This window comes from Candidozyma pseudohaemuli (genome assembly GCF_003013735.1).
Source record: "Candidozyma pseudohaemuli strain B12108 chromosome Unknown scaffold00001, whole genome shotgun sequence".
In the NCBI taxonomy this organism is placed as follows: Eukaryota; Fungi; Ascomycota; class Pichiomycetes; order Serinales; family Metschnikowiaceae; genus Candidozyma; species Candidozyma pseudohaemuli.
The window spans coordinates 2,758,318-2,782,834 of record NW_020194435.1 but is presented as its reverse complement, the minus strand read 5'-3'; the positions used below and the strand labels follow the sequence as shown (position 1 = coordinate 2,782,834).

Genomic DNA, 24,517 nt, shown 5'->3' with positions numbered 1-24,517 from the left:
GGTAGTATATTAGTGTAGAGTAACTACTGCTTGCTCAATCTAGCGAGCATATCCATCAACGTGGACGACTGTCCGGGCTGCTGTGGAGGCTGCTGCTGTTGAGCTTGTTGCGGGTAGTTGGGCAGGTAGTTAGGCTGTTGATGCTGTTGCTGATGCAGCTGCTGTTGATACCCCTGATTCAGATAAGGCTGTTGAGGGGTTTGAAGTTGTGAGAGAAGGTTGTTCAACTGACTCGGCTGCTGAACCATTGGAGGAGGTGGTGGATGGGTTGGTTGTCCATATCCACCAGGATAACCTCCTTGAACTTGTGGCTGATACATCATGTTCGGATGCTGGTTAGCCGGTGCTTGCTGCTGCAGTTGAAGAAGGGCTATAACTTGTTGAAGAGTGTTTGGGTCAACATTTTGGAGGATTTGCAAAACATTAGGGTCTGGCAAATTAGGCTGATTTGAATTTTGGAACTGGTTGTTCAGAGGAGTGCCTGGATACTGGCTTTGCAGATACCCAGGATATGCATTTTGGGGAATATTCTGGAATGGAGGAGCTGGAAGCCCATAGGGAGATGAGTTATTAGGAGTGAAATGCAGAGGATTCTGATATGCCGGCACGTTTGGGATATTAGGCTGATTGTTCCCTTGGCGGTCTCTTGGCCGATCCTTCTTTCTCTGCTTCCTTGGCTGAGTGTCATGACGACTATTGCGGTTGTTGTGTGAATGTCTGTCCAGATCGTACAGACTTTCATCGCGAGAGCGTTTTGCAGATGTGGGTCTTGAGTTATGAGATGGTTCCATTTCTTTGACAACATTGACAGCTACCAGTGGAGCTAGGTCGACATACTCATCAAACTTGATACCTCCATCTTCAGTTTCCACAAAAGTCTGCAAATCGACATTCTCACCCTTGATGATACATGCAGCAAGAACGCCAGAATAGGCAGCGTCTGGAATAACCTCAGATAAGTCTTGCTCGCCAATATCGTCAATCTTGAGAACAAACCCAGCATCTTCAAACGCCTTAGTTGTAGCCTTAACGATCTCTGGGGAGCTATCAGCAGTGACGAATATTTGGCAATCAGGGCCACTGTTTTCGCTGGTGACTGTGTCTGAGGAGTTTTCTGCGCTTCTCTCACGAAATTGAACGTTTTCATGAGAAGACTTCTTCGAATTAGTGGAAGCGTCAAGTCGCATAAGTCTTCCATGAAGAGGTACATCTGTTTCGCCTTTGATGCAATCAGCGCACTGCTCAGCGGTTTTGAACTGAACAAATCCGTAGCCACCTTTTAAGGTAATGCTGACGACCTCGCCGTACTTATTGCAAATCCTGAACAAATCCTCTTTGGAGATAGTATTTGTTGATAAGTTACCGATAAAGAGTCTGGATCTCTCCGGGAACTCGTCAAGCGATCTCCTATCTTGGTACTTTGCTTCCTCCGCAAGATACTTGGTAAACTCATCAGACTCTTCAGTCGACATAGGCACCGTAATGTTAGGTCTTCTGCAGAACTTATTCTTTGGCACCAACGGTATTGGGTTCCTGCTGTCAAACGGCTTGTTGAACGAGTATACCTGGTCGTAGTTCATATCCAGGGCAGTGTCAAGCTGTGGTAAATGTATCCCCTTCTCCCTGAGCTGTTGTTCGATTAGGGCCATCTGCTGCTCTTGGCTCAACTGCTTGAACTCTGGTCTTTTCACGAGGTCACTTTGCATGATAGCATCGTATGCTTCCTTAAGCAGGGTTGGTGGTTCATCAGAGCTTGAAGCAGGAGCCACATTAGGTTTCGAAGGTAACGAAGGCACAGGCTTTTCAGTCTCCTTCACTTCTGGAGAAGCTAACCCATTCTCCGGGTCGTAGTCGTCGTCTTCATTCACTGAAGCTGTACTTTCCACGTCACCATTATCTGGCTCTGGTGACGGATCCATGCTTTCGGGGTCGTATTCGTCGTCTGACTCATCTTTTGGTGCCTCTTCATTAGAAACTGGTGTCTTGGAATCTGTGTTTCCAGCATCCAAGTCATTAGGCTCACCAGCCTCTTCAGCTTCAGGGCTTTTCGCTATAGGCATCTCGGGGTCGTAGCCATCAACATCTGAGCTTCCAGCCTCGTCTCTAGACTCTCTTCGCTGTAGCTCTACTGGAGTGACATTCATGAGAAGGTGTGGTACTACATTAGAGTTCGCACTATAGATCTACTAGCAGGCCACCCCCTCCACCATCGTCACTCAATATGTAAAATCTCCAAATTAGAATTGTCGTAAAAATAAACTTCGTAGACCGATCCCAAACTGAGTAATGCGCCCGCAGACTTTTGGTACCTGGATCCCCCACGCTGCACGCCGCATCCGCAACCGTGGCGTAGTACTAAGGTCGGAGTACCTCCCCCCGTAAGGCTTCTAAAGTAAACCACTTTTTTTTTCCCCTCAATTGCACAATGCCTCTTAACGTTGGTATAGTAGGAACTGGCATCTTTGCCACAGACAGACACTTGCCGGTGATCAAGGGAATTTCCAACTTGAAGCCATACGCAGCTTTCAACAGAACAGAGTCCAAGGCCCACACTTTTGCTGAGAAGGCGGGCATTGACAAGAAGGATGTTTACCAAAACGTCGAGGACCTCTTGGATAACAAGGAGGTGGACTTTGTGGATGGTTTGTTGCCTGTCCAGTCGAACTTGGACTTGGTCCAGAAGGCCGTGAAGTTCAACAAGCCCATTGTCTTTGAGAAGCCCATTGCAGCCAACTTGGACCAGGCCAAGGAGATTGTGAAGATTGCTGAGTCTAGTGATCTTCCAATTGGTATCTTGGAGCAATGGTCGTTTTTGACTGCCATTGACAAGCTCCACGAGATCCTCCCTAAGATTGGTGATGTGGTTTCCTTCATCTACAAGTCGACTGGTGCCTGGAACGAGGATAACAAGTACTTGGCTACTAGCTGGAGACAGAATCCTGAGCATATCGGTGGCTTTTTGAGTGATGGTGGTGTTCACCAATTGGCATTGCTCACTGAAGTCTTGGGTGAGATTGATACCGTCAGTGGTCACACCAAGCAGATCAGAAAAGAGAGCGGCGCCGATGACATTTTGTTCTCTACCTTCAAATTGAAGTCTGGTGCAATTGGTAACTTTACTTATGGATCTGCTTTTGGTGCTACTGACAAGTCCACCAGCTTCACTATTTATGGTACCAACGGTTCTATCTTCTACGACTTCTCCCCAGCTTTGAAGAAGCCAACCATCACATACCAGACTGGTCCAAGCTCTCAGCAGGCTTCTGATAAGACCACCATTGAGATCGATGAAGTTGATGCTATCGAGAAGGAGTTCGAGAACTTCGCTGAGGCCGTGGAGAAGAAGGATAAGGCACTCGTCAAAGTGCCACCAAGAAAAGCTTTCCACCATTTGGCAATTGTTGCCGCCGCTCTTGAATCATCTGAGAAGGACGGTGCTTCTGTCAAGGTCAAGAATCCATGAATGTAGTTTGTGTAAGATAACAAGATCAAAGTTCATCGTGTGCATCAGGCGGAGTCCATTCGTGGAATGTAGGAGTTTCCAGATCTTCATCTAGAGCCTCGCTTATAAGTGAGCTCAAGGGCTTCTCTCTGGAGGGTTCATCGACGGTTATTGGTTCTTCCTCAATGACTTCCTCGGGCTGAACGTCAACGGACGCGATGGATTGAACGCTTTCGGGTTCCGTTTGACCCTCTTTCTGGATATCCTCTTCAATTTCTGGCTCATTTTCAGCAGAAGAACCAATCTTCCCTTGTGCTTCGTTGTACAGCTCGTCGAATTCGTCAGTCTGGGCCTGATCGGATTCTTTCTCCTCATTGCTATCAATTGGCTCAACAACTTCAGTAGTTCCATCCATGTTGGGATCTTCTATGCTCTCCGTCTCGATGTATGGCGCAATTTCCTCGGTCGAAATCGTCGTAGTCCCGATCTCTACATCGATGGAGGGCGATTCAACATTCTCGATGCTTTCACTTGCGGCCTCTTCGTCCGGTAACAGGCTCTCGACTATGGGTTCTTCTGGAACAAAATCCTCAATGATCTCTGAGGAAGTGGCATCAATCACATCCTCGATAAGAGTAGGAGTTTCACTTGATAAAACGGAGGAATCCAATGGCAGAGAATAAACCTCCTGCTCATGAGTTAGCGTGGGATATGAACTAATGGGGTCTGTAAGCTCTTTCTTCGTCGTGAACCATGACACGACACCAAGCACCTTTAGGAGGGACCAAGTCAACATTTTGACGGGCAATTTCAAGATTCTATGCCAAATGACCCATGCGAGACATAGAAGAAGGAAACCAATGCTAAAATATATGCGTCTCTTGTCTCGTTTATCCTGCTTCTCGATAAACTTGACAATCTGCCTCGACTTGTTCAACAACGAGTCTAGATCGACAAGCTTGTCGTTCACCTTGTGAAGATCTCTGGTCTGTTGCTCGAGTGTTTCGGTATTAAGCTCTGTTTGCATCACAGACATTGTCATTAGTTGCTTGGTCAATTTCAAGGAATTGGTGATATTCTTGTTTTGTGTGAGCACTTGCTCCTCAATTGGCTTTTCGCCAGTCTCTTCTTGAGCCATTGATCTTCCAGCAAACAACTGTTCTCTCAGATCTTCATTCTGGTCGCTCCATTTCTTGACGTACTCGTCTATAATCTGACCGTGAACTCGCTTGCTTTCTTCCTCATATGCTGTAGTTTGGCTGTCTCTTAGTCTCTCCTTGAGATTGCGAACTGTCAGCTTGTGTAGGGCAAATTGCTCCCAAAGAAGATCCTGATCTGCTTTTCTTGGAGCTTGCTGTGATATCAAAATCTCAAGTACACTCAAGAGATCGTTCATCTGGTTGATCGAGTAGTGAGCACGTTTGGTGAGTGTATTTCTCTTTGTCTCTATAGAATCGAATCCATCATCTTCTATATTCTTGATATCCTCGATGTTTTCAAAAACTTCGTTTCTGAGACGAGAAAGTTCAGTTAGCTGGGGCCGGAAGTCTAGGTTCAGCATGTATGCTTTGGAGTATAGATCTAGCGGTAGTTCTGAGGTGCTGCGTACACTACGTGATCTGTGCTGCCGAAGTAGAGGTAGCAATTGGCACTCCAATTGACCTAAGTTAATGGAAAAAAGAGTCAATGTGTCTTTAAATTTGCTATTTTTGATACTTTCAAAAAAAAGACGAATTATCCACGAGTTGGAAGTAAACTGTTGCATGGCTCGTTTTCGCAGTAAGGCACTGGAAAAGTACATACTGACACTCACCTTTCTTCCAAATGGAACTGAAACGTAAACCCGGTGCAAAGGACCCGTCAACTATCACGCCAGAGTACATAGCCGAGAAGAGAAGGGAGCGTGAATTGAAGAAACAGCAGAAGAGAGATGAGCTCATCAAGCAAGGCATCGATCCAGATGCTAAACCAGTACCTGAGCATTTACAATTCATCAAAAGACCAATGTTAGACGTCCCAGGCCAAAAGGCGTCTGGAGATGGTCTTACTATTAAGGTGCTAACCTACAATATTTTGGCCCAAGCCCTTATCAGAAGAAAGTTGTTTCCAACCAGCGGCTCTGCGTTGAAATGGGCCAACAGATCTCAGAGATTGGGCTCAGAGATTGAGCATTACGACGCAGATATTGTATGTCTACAAGAATTGGACTTTGATCAATACAACAGTCACTGGAAGAAGGAGTTCGAACGTATGGGCTACTCTTCAAGGTACCACCGGTCAGGTGTGAAGAGACATGGTGTGGCCATCCTCTACAAGCATTCCATGTTCCACTTTGAGCATCAATATTTCATTGACTATGATGCAACGGAAACACCCGGCGTCCCCGCCTCTACAAGAACACAAAACATTGGTTTGTTGGTGTACCTCAAACTCAATGAAGACGTTAAGAACAAAAACTCTGGCATAACAAAAGATGGTATTATAATCGGTACCACACATCTATTTTGGCATCCTTTTGGAACATTCGAACGAACGAGGCAGACATACCTTGTACTCCATCATGTCAAGGAGTTCTCAAAAATGATGCATCTTCTATACCCAAAAGATAGCTTCTACCGTTTCTTTGCTGGTGACTTCAATGCTCAGCCATATGACTCGCCATATCTTTCCATCACTTCAAAACCAATCACATATACAGAAAGACCAAAAATAGTGTTGGGAAAGGCGGCGTCTCATAAATGGAACGATTCGGATGCTGCAGAAGACGAAGATGATGACCAGGATAACGATGAGGAAGATACCCCTGTTCCATCATCATTCAATTTCACTCCGGCCATTCTAGAAAAGATACAACATATGGAGTCTTTGCATAACAACATCGACATGAGGTTTATTTCTCTATACTCTGTGGCGTATCGCCAAGTGCATCCTGAAAACGCTATTCCAAGCGACAGATATGAACCGCTGTTCTCCAACTGGGCGCACACATGGCGTGGATTGCTAGACTATATTTTTGTTGCCACGGACTGGAATGGCGACAATGCAAATGGTGAAGTCGACTCGGTGCAACAGTTAGAACAGAACCAGAACATCAGGCTCCTATCCCTTCTTCGCTTACCGACACCTGAGGAAATGGGCCCAGAGCCATCTGGCCAACCCAGAGACGGTCAGTACCCGTCTGACCACCTTTGCCTCATGGCGCAATTAGAATTACGATAAGTAGCGAATTGCATCACGACTTCAACATGGTGTTGATCAAGTCCTCGAGGGGACCGTAGTCTCTTCTGCTAATCAAGTCAAATTCCTTGCTGAAGAGAACGTAGTGCTTCAAACTCGTGTTCAAGTGACTCTGTAATCCCAACTCAGAGATTTCGTGGAAATGATGGCAGTAGATATGAGCGTAGATTCTCAAAAGCCTCTTGAATATCGTCTTCACCAAATTAGGGAATTGTTGTGGGAAGGGTGCACCGATCTTGGATGGAAAGATGTTGTCATTATCAAAGAAGTTCTGAATCCAATTCATGAGATTCTCGACGTAGTCGCAAGCTGGTAAAGAGATCGGCTTCTTAGGAGGCACGTTGCTGCTGCTTCCAGAATTCGTCTCCTGCCACAAGTATTCGTACTCCTCTGTTGCAATCATACGTGGGCATGTCTTGGGAGAGCAGAACTCCGTGATCGTACCGTAAAGCATATTGATCTGGTTGTAGAAGTCAACCACATGAACTGCTAACCACTCGTTGACATCCTCATCCTGAGGGAGTTTGACTGCTTGGATCAAGGCGTTATCGGAACCCAAGGTCTGCTCCGCATATGACCTGATATCCTTGTGTGATGTGACTGGCTGAGACGACAATCCAGACGAGACGTTCATCGTTTGATATGGGTTGTTGTTATCATTCTGGTCGAACTGCAAGGTGGGCTTGTCGTAGAAGTTTCCCTTTGGAGTGGTGGGAAGAGCAGAGTTACCGACAGGCTGGGGGCTAGAGATTGGAGATCCCGGCTTGAGCTTGAAGCCTCTGGTTGATTTTATGGAATGGGCATTAAAGTTTGAAAAAAACGACGACATGACGGGCCTGTCAAAATTGTGCTGTAGGACGATTGTGTTTGGTTTGCAATCCCCAGGAGGAGTGTAGATCGCAATCCAGGCAATGCCTCCAGTGTTTACATCAGCACCCGATTTGGTGCGAAATTACTTCCCATGCTTCACTCGCTTTTCTGGATCGGATCCTGAAGAACCCTGTACACCAAGGCGAAATTACGGAGTAACCGCTTATCTTCTGGTTCTCGCGGCCGCTTGATAGAATTGCGGCATTGCTGTAAGCGATACGAGCTCTGGGCACATTCTTTCATCAACTCCACTGTGTTGTACTTTGTGTGTATGAAGAACTGGAGCTTCTCAAGTACCAATTGTAGCATCTCCGCCCGATCCGGTTCCCCGGGCCCTTGAAGTGGCGTACTTAGCTCGGTAAAGATGCGTAGTAAAGATTGATAGTTTATTTCGAAAAGATGTTTCCCGTAGAATGAGAAGACAAACGGGTACTCAGCTTCCAAGTGGAGCATCAATGACGTGAGTGAATACTGAAGATTGTTGAACAAACAACTGTAATACACCAGCGGGCAAGGCGTGTCGTATCTGTAGACAAGATGAAGGCATTCGATGCTTGCTACGTTGTTGGCATGCTTGAAATCGCCCAAGATGTCACTGAAAAGGTTGCATTTGAGGAAGAGAGATACCGAGCTATTGCTCGTAGCCAGGGTATCAATGTCGAAGAAAATACTTTTCCAAAACGATGAGTTCAACAACGCTGCCAGGATCCTTTCCACGCAGTGGTTAGAGCTATCAAGCTTATGACCGTTGATGATGATGTCAAGCGTGAACTTGGGTTAGTGGGAACACAGAGAATAGAAGGTCGGTCATACTAGCATGTGAGATACGGGAATGAAGAATTCTGGTTTCTCGGATCCCTTGGTTTTCACGGAGTAAGACAATGTGAATGTGTCGTCGAACTCTTGTAGACAGATCTGTTTTGACATGAAGAAGTAGTGGTATAAACGCGTTTCGCAGCCAGTATGGTGGTGAAGTACCCCGAGCTGTTGAATAGTAGACTTTAGTTTTCCTTATTTTCTGAAGGCTTTGCAGATTCTCATGATTTGATAAAGTAAACAATTGAAATTTGCCTGCCTTTCTTAGAAGCCACTCCGATTGTCTTCTCACGTTTCTACACATCTCATCGTGCGAACACTCATGAGGACTTCTTTCCACATTGCATCCACTGGCCCACTTCTAACGGTCAAGCATAGAATTTCCAGCCTACCGTCTGTGAATGAACTTGTCAAATTTCCGAAAAGAACGGCCCTTCTCGCGACATACAAGCATTTCTTCCGTCTACGGCACCTTGTCTTAGATAAGCCATATCAAGAGCAGCAGTATGTTCAGCTGCTTAGGAGACGCTTTTCTAGGGGTGATTTTAACCTAAGGAGGAATAAAGTGCTAGGTTTAAGCGAATCTCTTTCACATGAAGATCTTATTAGAAGAATTGCTGCCACATACACGTTTGTCTTTAATGCTACTTGCAATGTGACTGACGAACCTCCTCCGGTGATGACATACGATGACGTGAAAGCTGCCAATAAGCCACATCTAGAAACCAGCATTATCGAGACTATCCTCAAAATGGAAGAAGGAGCATCACCAAAACTTCTCCATGACTCCGAATATACCTGGTACGATAAGGCGTGCGAAAGAGAGAAGGAACTATGCCTGGGTACCATTGACGCCAGTCGAGCCAAAGAGCTCAATCGTACGAGAGAAGTTGTTGATATCGGATACGCAGATTACGAAAGAACCGTCATGGCTCTAAATGAGTCACTCGGTCTTTGTCTCTAAGGGTGTTGAACGCCCCCCAGCCTGCACATCCCTGGTGTCAATATGTGAGAGGTCTCACCTCCCTGTACTACTATCGAAAAATGGCATGGCTTTCGTTTGGCGGTAAAAAAGATAGCCAGGCACCGGCACCTGTTCCCGGTGGCCAATTGCAACAGCGCTCCCATCAGCCGCTTTCCGTTCTGCCCGAGGAGCTGGACATTGAGAACACCTTGAACCAGATTGCTACCTCGCAGACCCAGCCTGATGTCAAGTTTGCCAAGGCACAGACCATTGACGAAAGCAATGCTGCCGTCGATAAGTTTGTTGCTAACCACCCCAAGAGAATGTTTATCATTGATGGGGAGAAATACGCCAATGAGTCTATCATCTGCACCAACGATGAGCGTGGCGAGAAGACGTGCTTGCGGTTGATGTACAACCTGATCCAGCTCTTCAAACAGATGCAACGTCTCGAGTACTTCTGCTCATTGCCCAATGAGATCGACGCCACCTACTTTGAGTGCCGTAAAATTACATAGTGCCAAACCATATCATGAATATACTAGTAGACTACCAGGACTTCAAAAGAGAAGAGTGGCCAAGACACCAAACACGGTGCCAAAGGCAGCCTTGACGCTGCTGGCGGCGCCCTCCTCGCAGGCAGACTCGTGGCCAAAGTTGGTCACGTTGGATCTGTTCCCGGTGGTGGTGGTGGTGGTAGTTGAGTTCACAACCTTGGTCGCAAAACCGTTGGTTGAGCTGACACCCTCGGCATTGGACCCTGAGGTGGCAGAACCAGTGGCAGTGCTTTCAGGGGCAACGAAAGTGGTGGTGGGAACATGACCACTGTTTACGTCCCGTTTGTCAAAGACAGTGTCGACGTCATCGTCGCTGTCTGATCCAGATGGACTCTGGAGACGTTCCATCTGCTCCTCGGTTCCGTACTCGATGTTAGCACAGGCAATCTTGGTCATGTCCGAGTAGTGGAACACAATTGACTTGCCAATGATGTTGGCCTTCGAGTACCCGTCCAAAGAGAGATATGGATCGCAGTAGTCGGTCTGGAAGCACGTAGCCTTGATGGCGCCATGCTTGCCCGACAAGTCACCAATCTTACAATAAGCGTCGCCATGCTGGGCGTCACAATCAGGAGAGGCGTGGTATGGGTTGAACTCTTTGCCAACTCCTTCACAATCCCCGTCATCAGGAACCGGGAACTCGTGGATATGGTAGTAGAAAGGCCCGCCGTCAGAAGGCAACTTGGTCACGTCGACATGGACGTCGACCTTGCCACCGTTGGGACTCTCAAACAGCACATATCCTTCCATCTCGCCACAACCAAACTGAGGGAACTCAGCAACGGCAATGACATCCTTGGGGTTAGAGGAAACCTTGGGGGCGACGCCGGCGAAGGCGCCTCCCAAGAAACCAGAGATAAGCAAGCTTTGGGCTACGTTGTTGGTGAATCTCATACTTGAAAGAAGAAGAGTGGTTGGTAGGTGTTGGCTGCAAAAGGACCCACCCTCACCTTTTATAGTTCGCGGGACAACACAAGGCGGACCCCCAATCTCTACATGTAGATGAACGTTAGTGTATGCTATTATCCGATGCTATATCCCATTAAATGCTAAGTGATTTTAAACCATAAATGATTCGCCGCAACCGCAGGTACCCTTCGAGTTGGGGTTCTTGAAGATGAATCTGGACGAGAGCTTGTCGTCAATCCAGTCCATCTCGGAACCAACAATGGAGAAAAGGGCCTTTGAATCAATCAAGACCTTGACGCCATCCTGCTCCACCAACTCGTCGAACTTGCCTGGTTTCGTAACGTACTCCAAATGGTACGTCAAGCCCGAACAACCTCTGTTTCTCACACCAATGCGGATGAGCTGTGGCTCGGGTTGATCTATCAATGCTCTAAGGTGACTCACGGCACCTGGGGATAATGTGATCAATGCCTTTCTAGGACGCAACTGTCTTCTGGCCTTCTTCTCTTCACTGACCTTAGGAAGTGGTGCAGATGTAACAGAAGGCTTCTCTTCCGTCGAAACGGTTTGTGCAGTGGTGTTATTTGAGGTTGCCGGCGTTTCCTTAACCTCCTTGTTGGTAATTTCTTCATGCTTCGTGGAAGCCTCCTTGGTCTCTCTAGATGACTTGGCAGCGTTTCTGAACCTCGAGGTTCTCGACTTTCTAGCCACTGGCTGTGGTGGCGATGCAATAGTGATTGATTCATGCTGTTCAGGTTGTTGCTGTGTCTTTTGTTCTTGTGGTTTAGGGGTAGGGAATGAAAGGGAATGCTTCGACCAGCGAGAGCCTCCTCTAGGCAGCGTTTGCTGCTGTACAGGGGCCATCTCTTGATTGAGCTGGTAGTTCAATGAGCCAAAGTTTGCCACTGGCAGTCTCTTGACCGAACTTGGTACCGTTTGCATCCATCTCTTGTAGCCACCGTGGGAGGCATACCTAACGAAAATGCTTGATCTCTGTGTAGCACAATTCCTTAACATGTTTGCAATGTTTAGCTAGTGTGTCTAGGGTTGTGCAATGATAAATATGTGTAAATGCTGGATAAACAGACTAGTATTTAAGACAGAAAAAAACTGAGTAATATTTGCTTAGTCTATGTCTGAGCATAAAGGTCAGAGCAATTCTTTCATGCAGGACGACATTTTGGATAATCCATATTTCTTCGCACCTCATTGGCTTAATTTTGACTCCGACTGCGGATTCCGTTCCTCGGGTCCGGTCATACTTAATGTAATCGTGGGGAACGCTCACGCAGGGCATTACACACTACAGGTAAGTCCGAGACATGTGGATTTGGTAAATCGAAACTAGCTAAATGTCGCTTGATTATTTCAATGGAGCGGTTTCTCTCTTCAACCAGGCCCATTCAATGGTGTTCTTGATGAAACTATCGCTCAATTCCTTCCACACAGTAGCATGGTAGTCGTTAATCCATTTCTTCTCGTCCTTGGTCAACAAGTTTTGGTTGATCAAACGACGACAGAATGGCACTCTCGTGACAGTTTCGAACTCATTGAACTTCTTGCCATTGTACTCCAATCCGCTTGGCTTTACAAACATCACATTCTCGATACGAATGCCATATTCGCCCTCTTCATAGTATCCAGGCTCATTGGAGATCAAATGACCAGGTTTTAAAAGGTTTTTTGGATTAGCTCTTGGACCAAGTCCAATTGGGCCCTCGTGAACATTCAAATAGGCACCAATACCATGAGAGGTTCCGTGACCAAAGTCCTTGCCGTTCTTCCACAAATATTGTCTTGCAACAGTATCGTTGATCGGCGTCTTTTCGGGGAACTTCAAGCTACCCAATCCAATGTTACCCTTCAAAACTAAGGTGTAGTTATCAATCTCCTCCTGTGTCGGGTTGCCGAAATGAACGCATCTTGTCGTGTCCGTGGTGCCATCCAAGTACTGGGCACCGGAGTCATTAAGGTAAATCTTCGATGGGTCAATTATGGCACAAGACTCTTTCGAAGGCTTGTAGTGGATAATAGCGCCATTTGCACCGGATGCACTGATAGTGTCAAACGAAAGTCCAATGAAGTTCTCTTCCTGAGATCTGAATTCAAACAACTTCTTGTCCGCCTCGATTTCATTGATTAGTTCGACCTTATTTGAAACTTCCTCCTCGAGCCAAGCGAAAAATTTGCACAAGGCTCGGCCATCCTTCAAGTGAGCCTTTTTGGCTCCCTCCAATTCAGTTTGATTCTTCACGGCTTTGAGGTCTTCAACGGGTGTAGGTGATACGGATACATGCTCACAATCTAGAGTACGAACAATTTCCCAGGACGCAGAGCTGTCGTTAAGCAAAAATTGTTTCTTCGATTCCTTGAACTTCTTGGACAATGCTGAAAGGTCGTCCCAGAACGCTTCATACGGTCTGAGCTTGATATTGTTCTTTTCCAAATGCAGGCTAACGGGGGTGTCAAACTTTTTGTTGTTAGAATAAAGGGTCACATTCTTGTCATCGGCATCAATAATCACGTAACTGTAAAAGACGGGGTTATACTGGATATCGCTGCCTCTCAAGTTCAAGAGCCAGGCGATCTCATCCAACGCACTGATAACAATTCCATCACAGGAACTTTCCTTCACGGCCTCAATGACCTTGGCAACCTTGGACTTGACGTCCTCTCCAGCGTATTTTTGGTCGAGAACCTTGATGATGTTCTCAGGCACCTGTGGGACCTCCTCGAAGTCCGGCCAGATAGCATCGATCAAGTTCTTCTTCACGGGGACGAGCTCAACATTGGATCCTTTTGTCTTTTTGGCCTCCTCGTCGATGGTCTTGGTGATCTTATCGAAGGACAGGAAGCTTATCAACTTTGGGTCAACACCGATCTTGACAAGTTTGCCAGAGTCCACGGAAAGCTGGACTGCCTGCTGAACAGCCCACAATTCCCAAGATGGCACATCCTTTTGGCCCTGTCTCAACAAGGTCCAGTTGAAGTCCAACTCGTTGACGGCCTGGGTGAAGTACCTGCCATCGGTGGCCAAGGCGGCCGAACCTTCAGGGATTTCACCAAAACTGTTGACATCCCTAGTCACCACAGCAACACCAGCACTTCCGGAAAATCCCGAAATGAAGGCACGCTTTTGGTCAACAGGGGCCACGTACTCAGACTGGTGCTGGTCCTCAGAAGGCACGACATAGACACCCAAGTCGTTCTCGGTCATCAACTTCCTGAGCTTCTCCAAACGCAATGAGGTGTTGACCTCCTTGACCTCTGGAACACACAAGGAAGCAGCGTCAATGGTATAAACGGAGCCCTTGCGGGAGCCCTTAGGGGAACCCAGCTGGGAGTTGAATCTCTTGATGGAGATTCTCTTAGCAAAAGTCGACAGTCTTCTGTTTCTTGACAACAAGCCCGGCGAGCATGTGCAGTTGGCACACTCGGCACGGGACACTCTTCTCTGGGCCACAGACATGTTGGTTAATGGAAAAGAGTAGATGGTAGAAAATGTTGCCTGACTATCTAGGAAGGAATGTGAGCGAGCGGAAGGCTGCTTATGTAAGCGCCTGGCAGCAAGCGAGCCGTACAGGCAAGCGTCAGCCTCCGGGGTAACAAATTTTTATTAAATCACACATGATGATGGGAGAGATTACGCATTTGAAGAAAATAATTAGTAAATTGGCGCCTGAGGTGATGGGTGCTGGTGGTCTTGACCAAAGTGGGGAAGGCTGCGGTGATATGGGCAGAGGCTAATTATGTCACCCGACGATCGTTTAGACGTGAGCGTTACGGATTCTGGTCCGACATTTGGTATAAGGTTTAAGACGCCTTGAATGACCTGAGATGCTAAGTGGACCTTTTCTTATCCAGCATCTTCTGAACTGCAGCGCGCCTTTGACACAATCTAAAAGATCGCTGAACGCAGCCGTCCAGGTGAACGGGTTGGTGGGAAGTACAAGAAAAATTTTCTTCGGCAAAGGAAAGTCTATTGTTCTGTTTGTTTTATTTTTTACGGTTTTGAGTTGGTGGAAAATCGACTCTGTTCATCATCGGCGTGACTCCGAATGACTACATGTCATGCTGGTTGACGCTGGTAATGTGCTCGTTTTGTGTGTCCCTCCCTGCATTGGTTGCGTCAAGCAAGGAACTCCGTTGTAGTTTTGGACTCCAGGTGACTTTGAGGGGGGTTTTCTTAAGCGAGCTTCTAATAGGGAGATTTAAAGCTTTGTTGGTTTTTTGATACGGCTCTGTGTGACGAGTAACTGGAAAACTTGAACCGATGTGGAACAAGGAGAGAATGAGAGTGGCTGATTGTCGAAGGGGTTCTGGTCAGCTAGAGGTCCAAGAGTGCATCCTCGAAGGTTTTTTGGAGAGAATGATTGGTCAATGTTGTTTTTCGAAATTTTGAAGGTACTCTGAAGTTCACACTATAGTGCAGCTTTTGTAGATGGTTGCAAATCTCGCACCGTACTTGTAAAGATACTTGAAAGCAGTGGAAAAATATGAAAACTTCACAAATGTTAAAGACGGCTTTTACTAACTATTCACATTCTTTAAGTCAATTAGGCCTCCCTTCCTTGAAACACACCAACAGTCTTCTGACGCTTCTTTGCAACCTCTCTACATGTCAATAGTGGTTGATTCTGGGCACACAAACTGATCTTCCAGCTGTACCGCAACAGCAAAATCTATTCCAATCAAAGGAAAAGCAGCATTTTTTTATAAATACTCTTTTTCCATTCCAGATCTTTTCTATTCATATCCATTGCCTCGAGGCACCACACTGTAGTGCGCATCGATTTCGCAGTTACTTAATGTGTCAGATCATCTATCAAAGTCGCTACAATGGATCAGCTCTTTCAGGATGCTGAACGGGTATGTCACAAGAAAACAAAACCTAATGCTATACTAACTTTCAGCAAATAGAGGCTCTCTACTCTACCAATAATCAGGAGCAAGTCTCCGGTCTACTGAAGAGCTTGAGGGACCTACAGAGATCAGAACACGGCCAGGCGTTGGCAGATCATCTTCTCCAGCTGCCCAACCTAAACTCCCGCTATTTCGGCGCATTGACCTATGCGGTAGTCATACAATACCTTGACGAGCCGTCAGAAAGTCAGCTCAATGGACTCATACAATCCCTCGGCACGCATCTTCAAAACTTTGCCCAAGATATATCAGCAATTGGTTCAAATCTTCTTGTGCTACGAAAGCTCATGTCTGATTTAGCGCAAATCTTCATCCGCCACCCTTCCAGCCGAAATCCAGTTTCAACATTACTTGATGCGGTATCAGGCAACCAATTCCACGACACATTATCATTTGCATCTTGCATCTCCAGCCTTCCGGCGGAGAAATTCATTCTATTGCTTTCGTTCTTTGCCATCCTAATAGAGGATGCTACCAGGCTCAACGACTATAAACTGGCAGTACACCCTGCTGTCAAGATCGAGATTTATCCCTTGTTGATAACGTGCGTCAATTATGTCACTCACCTATACTCACAGGGCAATTTGTCTTATGAGGTTGACTTAGAGATGTCAAAGACACTAGCTTCATGGATGATCTACATACCAAACATTGGTGGCGAGCTACGCTTCTCTGCAGATGATGTGGCCCCAATCACAGACTATTTACTCTTCCATATAGAGGGTGACTGTGATGTGAATAACGAGAACAGCTTGCAGCTCAGTAAAGAGTGTATGGCAGTATTCGCAGAGATACTAGAGAGTAACGCAGCACTTCTCTCTACTGAAAGCAAACTGGTTTTGTATCGCCGACTCTTCGACGACGGGGAATGGGGCTCTAACTTTTTGAACCGAGTTGTGTTCACAGAGCATCGAGATGAGTTCGAGGAAGAAGTGAATTCGTACGTCTTCCTCGCGATTGTTATTGCTCAGCTAAACCTGATAAGGTTATCGAAGTCGATTCTACAGCCTCAATCTCAAAACGTTCTTTCCATTCTTTACAGACTAACAGCCATCGAAGGGGTTCCTTTTATTGACGAAACAATCTCCGAACAAATGCTTATTTTCTGGGAGGAATTTGCCAACGTCTATGTCGATCTGGAAGATTTAGTCGAAGTTTTACTTGAGAGCAACAGCGAGCCAGGGTTTGCAGAAGCTTTCAATAACGAAAAGCGCAGAATATTTGACCAGATAGCCAAGATCTATTGGACCAAGATCAGAATACCAGAGTATTCAGCGTATCAGTCCATGAAGTCCGATTTCTTGAGCTATCGCAGCAACGTCGCGGACTTCTTCTTGATCGTTTATAACCTTTTGAAGAATCCATTCTATGGCGACCTAGCAATTTTCGTGGCGGAGAATGCAATCTCGAACCCCAATGAATCACAACTTGGCGAAATTGAGTCAACGCTCTTTCTTCTTTACAAGATCAACGATGACTCTTCTTACTACGAGTCACAGACTCGAGAGCTCATACCATATTCCCGGGCTATCTTCAGCAATGGAATTGCTCGTTCTTTTCAGCAACTTCCAACCTCCTTTGACTTAAGTGTCGTTTACACGTCTACCTTCTTGCAATTTCTCAACTCCAACGAATTTTTCTTTTCCAGCGATGAAGGTTTTGAATATTTGGGAGAGGCTTTCAATTTCCTTATCCCCATCATTATGAATGGGGGAAAGCCTCTTGCTTTCCTCGCTTCAAAGACTGTCACCAACCTTTGTGAACAGTGTAGTCAAAGATTGCTCGACTTTCTCCCAAGCCTTGAACCAGTTGTGTTGGAAATGCTCAAAAATTCCGATATCGATAGCTTAGTGAGACTGAGGATGTTCAATGCTTTTAGTGTCATTGCCCGAAGCATCAAGGACCTTAAAGAACACGCTAGATTGATCAACGGGCTTATATCAACCATCGCAGATGCCGCTCACTCAATGATTGACATCGCGAAAGATGATTTGAACGAAGAGCAAGAGGAATACCTTGTGTCACTTATTGCATGTATTGTCAATATTGCAAAAGGTAGCGGGCTACCTGACGAGACAATAGATGACATGTCAGAGGAAGAAAAAGCTCGGTATAAGGAGTTTTGGATGGCTGACCCACTTCAAACGAAGCAAATGGTTCTCCTCATTGTCCAAGAGCTTAGCATGAATTATCCACCACTTCGTCAAAAAACAATCGTAATAGAGAAGTCTACCCAAGTGTTCAAGGCTGGGCTAGGGGAGATGTTGAATGGACCGCTAACTTTTGACGACACGACAGTTGCTGACTATGCAATCAGCATCAACAATGTTCTCAGCATTCCAAACGCTATTCCTTATGTCTTTGCACTCGTTGAGTCCCTTGTGAAGCTAAACTATCGAGAGCTTCAGCCCGAGATAGTCCAGGAGTTAGTTAGCAGGCTCCTCACGGAAAGACTAGACTTCCTTAAGACCGACCCAGACATGATCAAAAGCGCCATTGATTTAGCATCTAAAATCATAGAATGCAAACCGGCATTGATCATTCATACAGATGCCTTCATCAACATAATCCTTCACTTTGCGCTCGACGGGTTAGATGCAAATGAGACATTCATTGTCAAATCAATTCTGAAGTTTTGGACTAATTTCACGTCATTGAAGAGAGGTACTGAAGGTGACCACACGAGAATGAACGAGATTTTTCTCCAACATCAACTTGGACCAGCCTTGACTCAACATCTTCTTAAAGCGTTTTTAAAGGCACCTCGTTCATCTCTCGAAAATTATTACATGATATTCAGAGCCATCATTGGCAAATTCACGGTCCATATCAAACAGTGGCTCATTGACGCCCTTGCATCTCCAGATACAACAGCAGGATCCAGAGTGAAAGAAAAAGACCTAGAAATGTTTGTTCATCGTCTTGTGGTGACACGGGGAAGACGTGCCGCAAATGACGTGCTCAAGAATTTTTGGCTTTTAGTCAATGGTTTCGTAGAATATAACACGCAAACCTATTAGCATCGCAAGTCGACTCGACTTGCCTACATTAGTGCATCAAAACAATATACATATTAGTTCGAAAATCCGAAAATCATCCCCACCTTAAAGAACTGACTCCAATTGTTTGGCTAAGTGAAGACCCTCAGCATTGAAGTCAATCTCATTAATTTGCACCACGTTATATCTCACTCTCATGTTACCATTGAAGCTCTCCTGTTTGGCTCTCAACCTGAAGTTGAACTCCTTCATCGTGATCGAGTAAATCAATTTGGAGAAATCATGGACATCACTGTTCTCCAACTCCTTCATCTGCAATAACTCATTAGCGCTCACTTGGAATAAAGTCTTTGCTTCGTTATCAAAGAGAGTCGCCCAAATTTGACCAGTGTGATCCATGAGGGAGCAGTTCAAGATGTACCTGTAGTGAGGCTCAGCGTACGTAAGATTACATCTCTCGCATCTCCAAGAGCCATCACTTTCTTGGATGACCTTACGGTTGCAAGGTGTAGGGCCTCTAGACGAGACATTGACTTCATTATTGCATGCGGGATAGCAAAAGTTGTCTGTCTTGAAGTAGTTGATAGTTCCCTTGATAGAGAAATAGTCTGGCTTCTCACCGGTACCCAACTCGGCTTGTTCAGCCTCCTGAATAGTCTTCCTGTTGGCTAATGGGTCTGCACCAGCGGATTCCGTCTTCATACTTTGAAAGTTTTCATTAACTCCCTTGTTGTCATACCAGCCTTTCAACTGATACGCCTCTGGGATATCAGGGTTGCCCATGATACTTCCAGCTTGAGTTAAACTCAAAGATCTTCCACCGAAATCTTGAACCTTAACTCCCTTGATAGCCACGACTGAGCCTGCGGGAATGGAGAAGTCTACCGCTGTAGCGTTCCACAAGCCGACATCGATGGCAAAATTAGAGTCATCGACAAGAGTGATGTTTCTTCTGTTGAATGGCTTACCCGTGGACTTGGCAGTAATTTGGAATACATCGTTCACGTTCTTAATCACACCCACGACGTCAAGGATAGCGTCCTTTTCCGAATTCTGAATGTCATTCAATTTGGTGAAGTTGAAGTTGATTTTGGGGACGTCAGAAGTGTCAAAGCACTCTGTGATCTCCGTGTCTTTGTCCAACGACAATTCGTAAGGATGGCTGAGGTGGGAAAACTTTGGCTTGGCTTGTTGGATACGCGCTTTGGTAACGTAGTAAACCTTTCCTTCCTCAAGTAAATTGTAAAATTTGTCGGCCATATCGTTGAAAGCGGTCGCTCTGATTTCATCGGACTCGTCCAAGAAGTTCACGTTGAACAACTTACCTTCACCTCTACTGTTGGACCACGTTCTGATCTCACCCTTGTACGAGATTCTACCTTTGATGGTCCAGTTGTTTTGGTAGGGAGACAAAGACTCAATAGGGTTGACGGGTCTCTCAGGACCACGGCCACGCGTCTGCTGGTTAGGCTTCTGAGGCTGCTGCTGCTGCTGCTGCTGCTGTTGCTGAGGGGGCTGGGGTTGAGGGCTGTTGCTCAGCAGGTTGCCTTGGTTTCCAGTAACGCTCGTGGCAGTGTCCTCATCTGGGTGTTGGTCGAAGTAAGTGTCAAGAGAAGTCAAATCGGACGAGATCCTCTCGGTCCTTGGCACATCCACCAGAAGATCGGAGATGAGCACGATTCTCTTCAAGGTTCTGGCAACAGTGTACTGCTTAACTGTGATGATAGAATACCTGGCAAACCCGTTAGCCTCCAAGTACGCGTTACATCTCGCGTCGATCAATCCTTGGATCGAGTATTTGCCATCACTAATAACACACCTGTATCTCCTCTCGGTGGCGGACTGTTCATTAATCACTTTCGAATTGGTCACTTGAAGACGAAGACCTTTTCCTTCCCACAAGTGGCAAGTTGAACTGCTAAGAGCCTCTTTCAACGAGCCGGGCTGTACTCCGTAAGTCTCAGACATTGATGAGTAGTTGATGGTTGGATTTACGCGATTCCTTATGGCGCGTTGTTGGTGTGACACGCGTGTGCAGGTCGGTAGCAACACATCCAGTCTTTGATTCCGAGAAAACGACTGAAAACCGAGATTATGAGATTCTAAAAACAGAATCGGTTATACTGTCTTTCAGAGCTTGTTAGTGTTTATGCTGAGCATCTTTTGGAGTGCAGCTTTTACTCAAACTTAGGACCCCATAGGAGCTGTCTGCAGACCTCGTTCACTGTTTACTGTCTAAGAAGAGTAGTAACCCTATAATTAAAGGCTCTATTTAGACTTTTGATGCACATACCCCACAGTCCCATGCAAATGAGATGCTGAAGTGCCGTGGTACTCATTATCCTACGCTGAACTTCCGAAAGCACGTGGCTTTGATGAATATATACCTTCTATCACTCAAAAAAAGCAGCTTGAATATCTACTCTAAACCAGAATGACCTGCCTGGAGGGCTTATAATTTTGGCTGCACAGCAACTGCATTGTAAAGTTCGTCCTTCTCATTGACCTTGACAGCACCGCTCTTCAAAAGCGCCCTGGTCAAATCGTAAATCAAGTCGTCAATGTTCTCGATACCAATGCATAGTCTGATCAAGTCCTCGGGGAATTCTCTCTCTTCTCTGGTCTTGGAATCAATAGAGGCATGTGACATCTTGCATGGCATGGAGATTAAGGAGTTCACACAGCCAAAAGAGACGGCGATACCAAAGATATCTGTGGATTCGACAATTTTCTCGGACATCTTGATGGAGCCCGTTTCAAAACTCAACACTGCGCCGGCGCCTTTGCATTGGCTCTGATGCAATTTATACTGTGGATGGCTGGGTAAGCCAGCGTATCTGACTTTGAAACCAGCATTCTGTAAGAATTCTGCGATCTTGACACAGTTCTTCTGTTGTCTCTCGACTCTAACAGCCAATGTACGCAAGCCTCTGCTCAACAACCATGAATCAAAAGGACTCAATCCACACCCGGTGGAGTTGATCACGAAATAGACACGCTCAGCCAACTTAGGGTCTCTCGTGCCAATGATTCCAGCCATGATATCGTGATGGCCGTTCAAGTACTTTGTGGCAGACTCATACTGGATATCAACCCCCAAGTCCAACGGCGTCATCAAGATAGGAGTCATCATGGTGTTGTCGAATACAACAATACAGTCGGGGTTGACCGCATGAGCATGGTCTGTGATGGCCTTCACGTCACAAACCTTAATTAAGGGGTTTGTTGGCGATTCCAAGAAAATCATCTTGATAGCAGGAGTGATCTTCAGTTTGATCAACTCTGTATTCGTAGTGTCGTGATGGTGAACCTTGAGATCTCCTTTGTTGTTCAAATAAGTCAACAATCTATGAGTTCCACCGTACAAGTCGTCGCCCGCTATCACCTCGTCACCAGGCTGGAGCAAACGCAAAATCACATCAAGACATCCCATTCCCGACGTCACAGCGAACGTCTGATGTGCTTTCATGATCTTAGCCATGTGGTTTTGTAAATGTGTTCTGGTGGGGTTGCCGGATCTAGTATAGTCGTACTCTCCCATGTTGGAAAGCGACTCCTGTTTGAATGTGGCCAGCTGGTATAGCGGAGGCACACTGGCATTGTACTGGTCCGAGGACTTGTTGATGACCAACTCAGTCTCGATGTTGTATGGTTTTGTTTTAGTCATACGTAAAGAAAGTGGTATTTTTCACTAACGAGTTTGTGCAGCTTAGGAGTCATCTGCGGATTGCAACTACTCACGGGACAGATAGCCTATGTGCAGAGCACAATCTGGGGTTTCAAAACGATAAGCTCAGATATCGTCCTCAAGGAGTCCCAAAGATGAACGAGCTGCCGTTGTGGATAGTTTAGCTCTGAATCATTTCATAAACTTATCCAAGATTTTGATACCATGTCTTGCAAATGATCTCCAGCGACATTTCGAAATCTAAGGTGCTTTCACGTGACTTATATCCCGTGACAGTGATGTCAGAGTTGACGATTCCATCACGAAACTACAAACAACTGGCCTGACCTATTGTTTCAATATATGCGAGATAATATACAAATGATGACGTTGTGAGCCTACAAGTCGGCTCTGGTGAACTTGCGCACGTCGTTGGGCTCGGCGCTGTTCAACACCTTTCTACCACTGAGAGGCTCACAAGAGAGTCTTCCAGAAACGGGACCGGCCTTCTCTAAAGGCTTGCCCTCTTGCAAAGTCTTCAAGATAGCCACGGTCTTCTCTGCGGTCAAGTCCTCGTGGTAGTCATCGTCAACAGCCATCATAGGAGCATTCACACAGGCACCCAAACATTCAACCTCCTGGAAGGTGAACATCTTGTCTGGGGTGGTCTGACCAGGCTTGATTTTGAGGTAGTCCTTAATGGCCTTCATGATGTCGTCAGAGCCACACAACTGACATGGAGTGGTGGTGCAAACCTGAATGTTGTGCTTACCCATAGGGTGTCTCATGTACATGGTGTAGAAAGTGGCAACTTCGTACACTCTCATAGGAGGCATGTCCAACATCTTAGCGACGTAGTTCATGACAGAGATGGAGGTGAAACCCAACTGTCTCTGACCCAAGTCCAACAAGGGCATCACAGCACCCTTCTTGTACTGAGGTGGGTATTTGGCAATGATTTCATCGGCTCTCTTTCTGTTTTCAGAGTTGAACTCGAAAGGAATGTTTGGGTTGTCTTCTTTAATGTCTCTGTGGACAGAGATTATACTGGAGTTTCTGAGGGATGATCTCATAAGAGGAGCCACTCTGGCATTAGGAGCCACGGCTCTTCTGGCCAATTGACGGAACATGATGCTGGGAATATATGTAATATTAAGGATGCAAAAGGGACCAGCGGTCGATGTGTAAAGTTGGACGTCTAGCCTGAAGGTGGGAGGTTATATTTTTTTAGTCTCAAAGTATGGAGCACTGTACAGTGAGCGTAACGTGGAAATGCCCGAGTCCCATTGGCCGTAATGCGAACCCGTGCACCAGATTTCGGCCTCTAGCGTTCAAGAAGTCCGGTCCCCCTATAATAAATCTGAAATCGGGGTTTTTTCGTCGAAAAGCAATGAGTGATGGCTTCTTTAAGCTCAATCTTCTTTCATTGATACTAGTTGATTTACGTTTCATTTTTAATGGAGTCGCAGTCAGCATTGTAGTGCTCGTAGAGAGATGCGGTGACTACCTCAGATGAGCAAGTCACATTAATATGTGATCGACCTGTTGACTTCTTGAACAAAACGTTGACCAAAGAAAACATAATTGACAAGATCTAAGAGAAAATTTGAAAAAGTAAATGCTAATTATAGTCCTGGGAGAACTGTCGGTTGTTAAGACTTAACTGAGGATGGAAGGCGGTGATCATTTCCCGGAGCTGAATTATGCAAAATAACTCTCGACTCTGCAAGGTCCTATCCTTCCTTAAATACTTATTTGTCAAGTTCGAGCCTAGTTTGTGGGTGATGGGTGGACTTGATGGTCCACTACAGTCTCAATTTTTCGCAGCCATCTTCAGCCATCATAACATTAGACTAAGCGGAATGTAAATTTGAGATCTTCCAATATCTGCATTACTTCTTCTCATGCTCTCAATTATTCGTATCAAAGTGATGCCGAATCGGCCAGCTTGCTGATCTTGAAAATCCGCTGGTGGAGACACGGCTGTGTAGACCTACCAAAGTGATATTCACAATCAACAAATGAATTTAGATAGTCATGAATTTATCCAAAGAATTGACAGTATCCAACTCTCATATTCCCAACTCTGACTTTTTTTCACGCTGGCAGATCTGTTGATTGTAGTACTTCTTC

The 24,517-nt window shown here is 45.9% G+C and overlaps 14 protein-coding genes across 14 annotated transcripts; 5 read left to right on the top strand and 9 right to left on the bottom strand.

Moving 5' to 3' along the window:
• Positions 1 to 23: 23 nt before the first annotated feature.
• NAB3 (Nab3p) lies at positions 24 to 2,144 on the bottom strand (the record flags this gene model as incomplete). Its single annotated transcript, XM_024856670.1, has 1 exon — positions 24 to 2,144. One exon carries the CDS (start codon positions 2,142 to 2,144, stop codon positions 24 to 26), a length of 2,121 nt encoding a protein of 706 aa, XP_024716269.1.
• A 281-nt stretch (positions 2,145 to 2,425) lies between these two features.
• C7M61_001254 (uncharacterized protein) lies at positions 2,426 to 3,463 on the top strand (the record flags this gene model as incomplete). Its single annotated transcript, XM_024856669.1, has 1 exon — positions 2,426 to 3,463. The coding sequence occupies one exon, from the start codon at positions 2,426 to 2,428 to the stop codon at positions 3,461 to 3,463; it is 1,038 nt and encodes a 345-aa protein (XP_024716268.1).
• Positions 3,464 to 3,488: 25 nt separating this feature from the next.
• Positions 3,489 to 5,003, bottom strand: SEC20 (Sec20p; the record flags this gene model as incomplete). Its single annotated transcript, XM_024856668.1, has 1 exon — positions 3,489 to 5,003. The coding sequence occupies one exon, from the start codon at positions 5,001 to 5,003 to the stop codon at positions 3,489 to 3,491; it is 1,515 nt and encodes a 504-aa protein (XP_024716267.1).
• A 263-nt stretch (positions 5,004 to 5,266) lies between these two features.
• C7M61_001252 (RNA exonuclease) lies at positions 5,267 to 6,650 on the top strand (the record flags this gene model as incomplete). The annotated part of the gene is made up of 2 exons (XM_024856667.1): positions 5,267 to 6,513; positions 6,572 to 6,650. The coding sequence occupies 2 exons, from the start codon at positions 5,267 to 5,269 to the stop codon at positions 6,648 to 6,650; spliced, it is 1,326 nt and encodes a 441-aa protein (XP_024716266.1).
• A 24-nt stretch (positions 6,651 to 6,674) lies between these two features.
• Positions 6,675 to 8,476, bottom strand: MOB1 (Mob1p; the record flags this gene model as incomplete). The annotated part of the gene is made up of 3 exons (XM_024856666.1): positions 6,675 to 7,458; positions 7,770 to 8,320; positions 8,363 to 8,476. The coding sequence occupies 3 exons, from the start codon at positions 8,474 to 8,476 to the stop codon at positions 6,675 to 6,677; spliced, it is 1,449 nt and encodes a 482-aa protein (XP_024716265.1).
• A 211-nt stretch (positions 8,477 to 8,687) lies between these two features.
• Positions 8,688 to 9,329, top strand: C7M61_001250 (uncharacterized protein; the record flags this gene model as incomplete). The annotated part of the gene is made up of 1 exon (XM_024856665.1): positions 8,688 to 9,329. The coding sequence occupies one exon, from the start codon at positions 8,688 to 8,690 to the stop codon at positions 9,327 to 9,329; it is 642 nt and encodes a 213-aa protein (XP_024716264.1).
• Positions 9,330 to 9,409: 80 nt separating this feature from the next.
• C7M61_001249 (uncharacterized protein) lies at positions 9,410 to 9,847 on the top strand (the record flags this gene model as incomplete). The annotated part of the gene is made up of 1 exon (XM_024856664.1): positions 9,410 to 9,847. The coding sequence occupies one exon, from the start codon at positions 9,410 to 9,412 to the stop codon at positions 9,845 to 9,847; it is 438 nt and encodes a 145-aa protein (XP_024716263.1).
• A 42-nt stretch (positions 9,848 to 9,889) lies between these two features.
• SOD6 (Sod6p) lies at positions 9,890 to 10,780 on the bottom strand (the record flags this gene model as incomplete). The annotated part of the gene is made up of 1 exon (XM_024856663.1): positions 9,890 to 10,780. One exon carries the CDS (start codon positions 10,778 to 10,780, stop codon positions 9,890 to 9,892), a length of 891 nt encoding a protein of 296 aa, XP_024716262.1.
• A 165-nt stretch (positions 10,781 to 10,945) lies between these two features.
• ISA1 (Fe-binding Fe/S cluster assembly protein) lies at positions 10,946 to 11,812 on the bottom strand (the record flags this gene model as incomplete). Its single annotated transcript, XM_024856662.1, has 1 exon — positions 10,946 to 11,812. The coding sequence occupies one exon, from the start codon at positions 11,810 to 11,812 to the stop codon at positions 10,946 to 10,948; it is 867 nt and encodes a 288-aa protein (XP_024716261.1).
• A 346-nt stretch (positions 11,813 to 12,158) lies between these two features.
• On the bottom strand, positions 12,159 to 14,264 carry C7M61_001246 (aminopeptidase P; the record flags this gene model as incomplete). The annotated part of the gene is made up of 1 exon (XM_024856661.1): positions 12,159 to 14,264. The coding sequence occupies one exon, from the start codon at positions 14,262 to 14,264 to the stop codon at positions 12,159 to 12,161; it is 2,106 nt and encodes a 701-aa protein (XP_024716260.1).
• A 1,370-nt stretch (positions 14,265 to 15,634) lies between these two features.
• PDR6 (Pdr6p) lies at positions 15,635 to 18,738 on the top strand (the record flags this gene model as incomplete). Its single annotated transcript, XM_024856660.1, has 2 exons — positions 15,635 to 15,664; positions 15,709 to 18,738. 2 exons carry the CDS (start codon positions 15,635 to 15,637, stop codon positions 18,736 to 18,738), a joined length of 3,060 nt encoding a protein of 1,019 aa, XP_024716259.1.
• Positions 18,739 to 18,822: 84 nt separating this feature from the next.
• RFA1 (replication factor A subunit protein) lies at positions 18,823 to 20,685 on the bottom strand (the record flags this gene model as incomplete). The annotated part of the gene is made up of 1 exon (XM_024856659.1): positions 18,823 to 20,685. The coding sequence occupies one exon, from the start codon at positions 20,683 to 20,685 to the stop codon at positions 18,823 to 18,825; it is 1,863 nt and encodes a 620-aa protein (XP_024716258.1).
• A 484-nt stretch (positions 20,686 to 21,169) lies between these two features.
• Positions 21,170 to 22,384, bottom strand: C7M61_001243 (cystathionine beta-lyase; the record flags this gene model as incomplete). The annotated part of the gene is made up of 1 exon (XM_024856658.1): positions 21,170 to 22,384. The coding sequence occupies one exon, from the start codon at positions 22,382 to 22,384 to the stop codon at positions 21,170 to 21,172; it is 1,215 nt and encodes a 404-aa protein (XP_024716257.1).
• Positions 22,385 to 22,782: 398 nt separating this feature from the next.
• On the bottom strand, positions 22,783 to 23,514 carry C7M61_001242 (uncharacterized protein; the record flags this gene model as incomplete). The annotated part of the gene is made up of 1 exon (XM_024856657.1): positions 22,783 to 23,514. The coding sequence occupies one exon, from the start codon at positions 23,512 to 23,514 to the stop codon at positions 22,783 to 22,785; it is 732 nt and encodes a 243-aa protein (XP_024716256.1).
• Between the last annotated feature and the right edge of the window lie 1,003 nt (positions 23,515 to 24,517).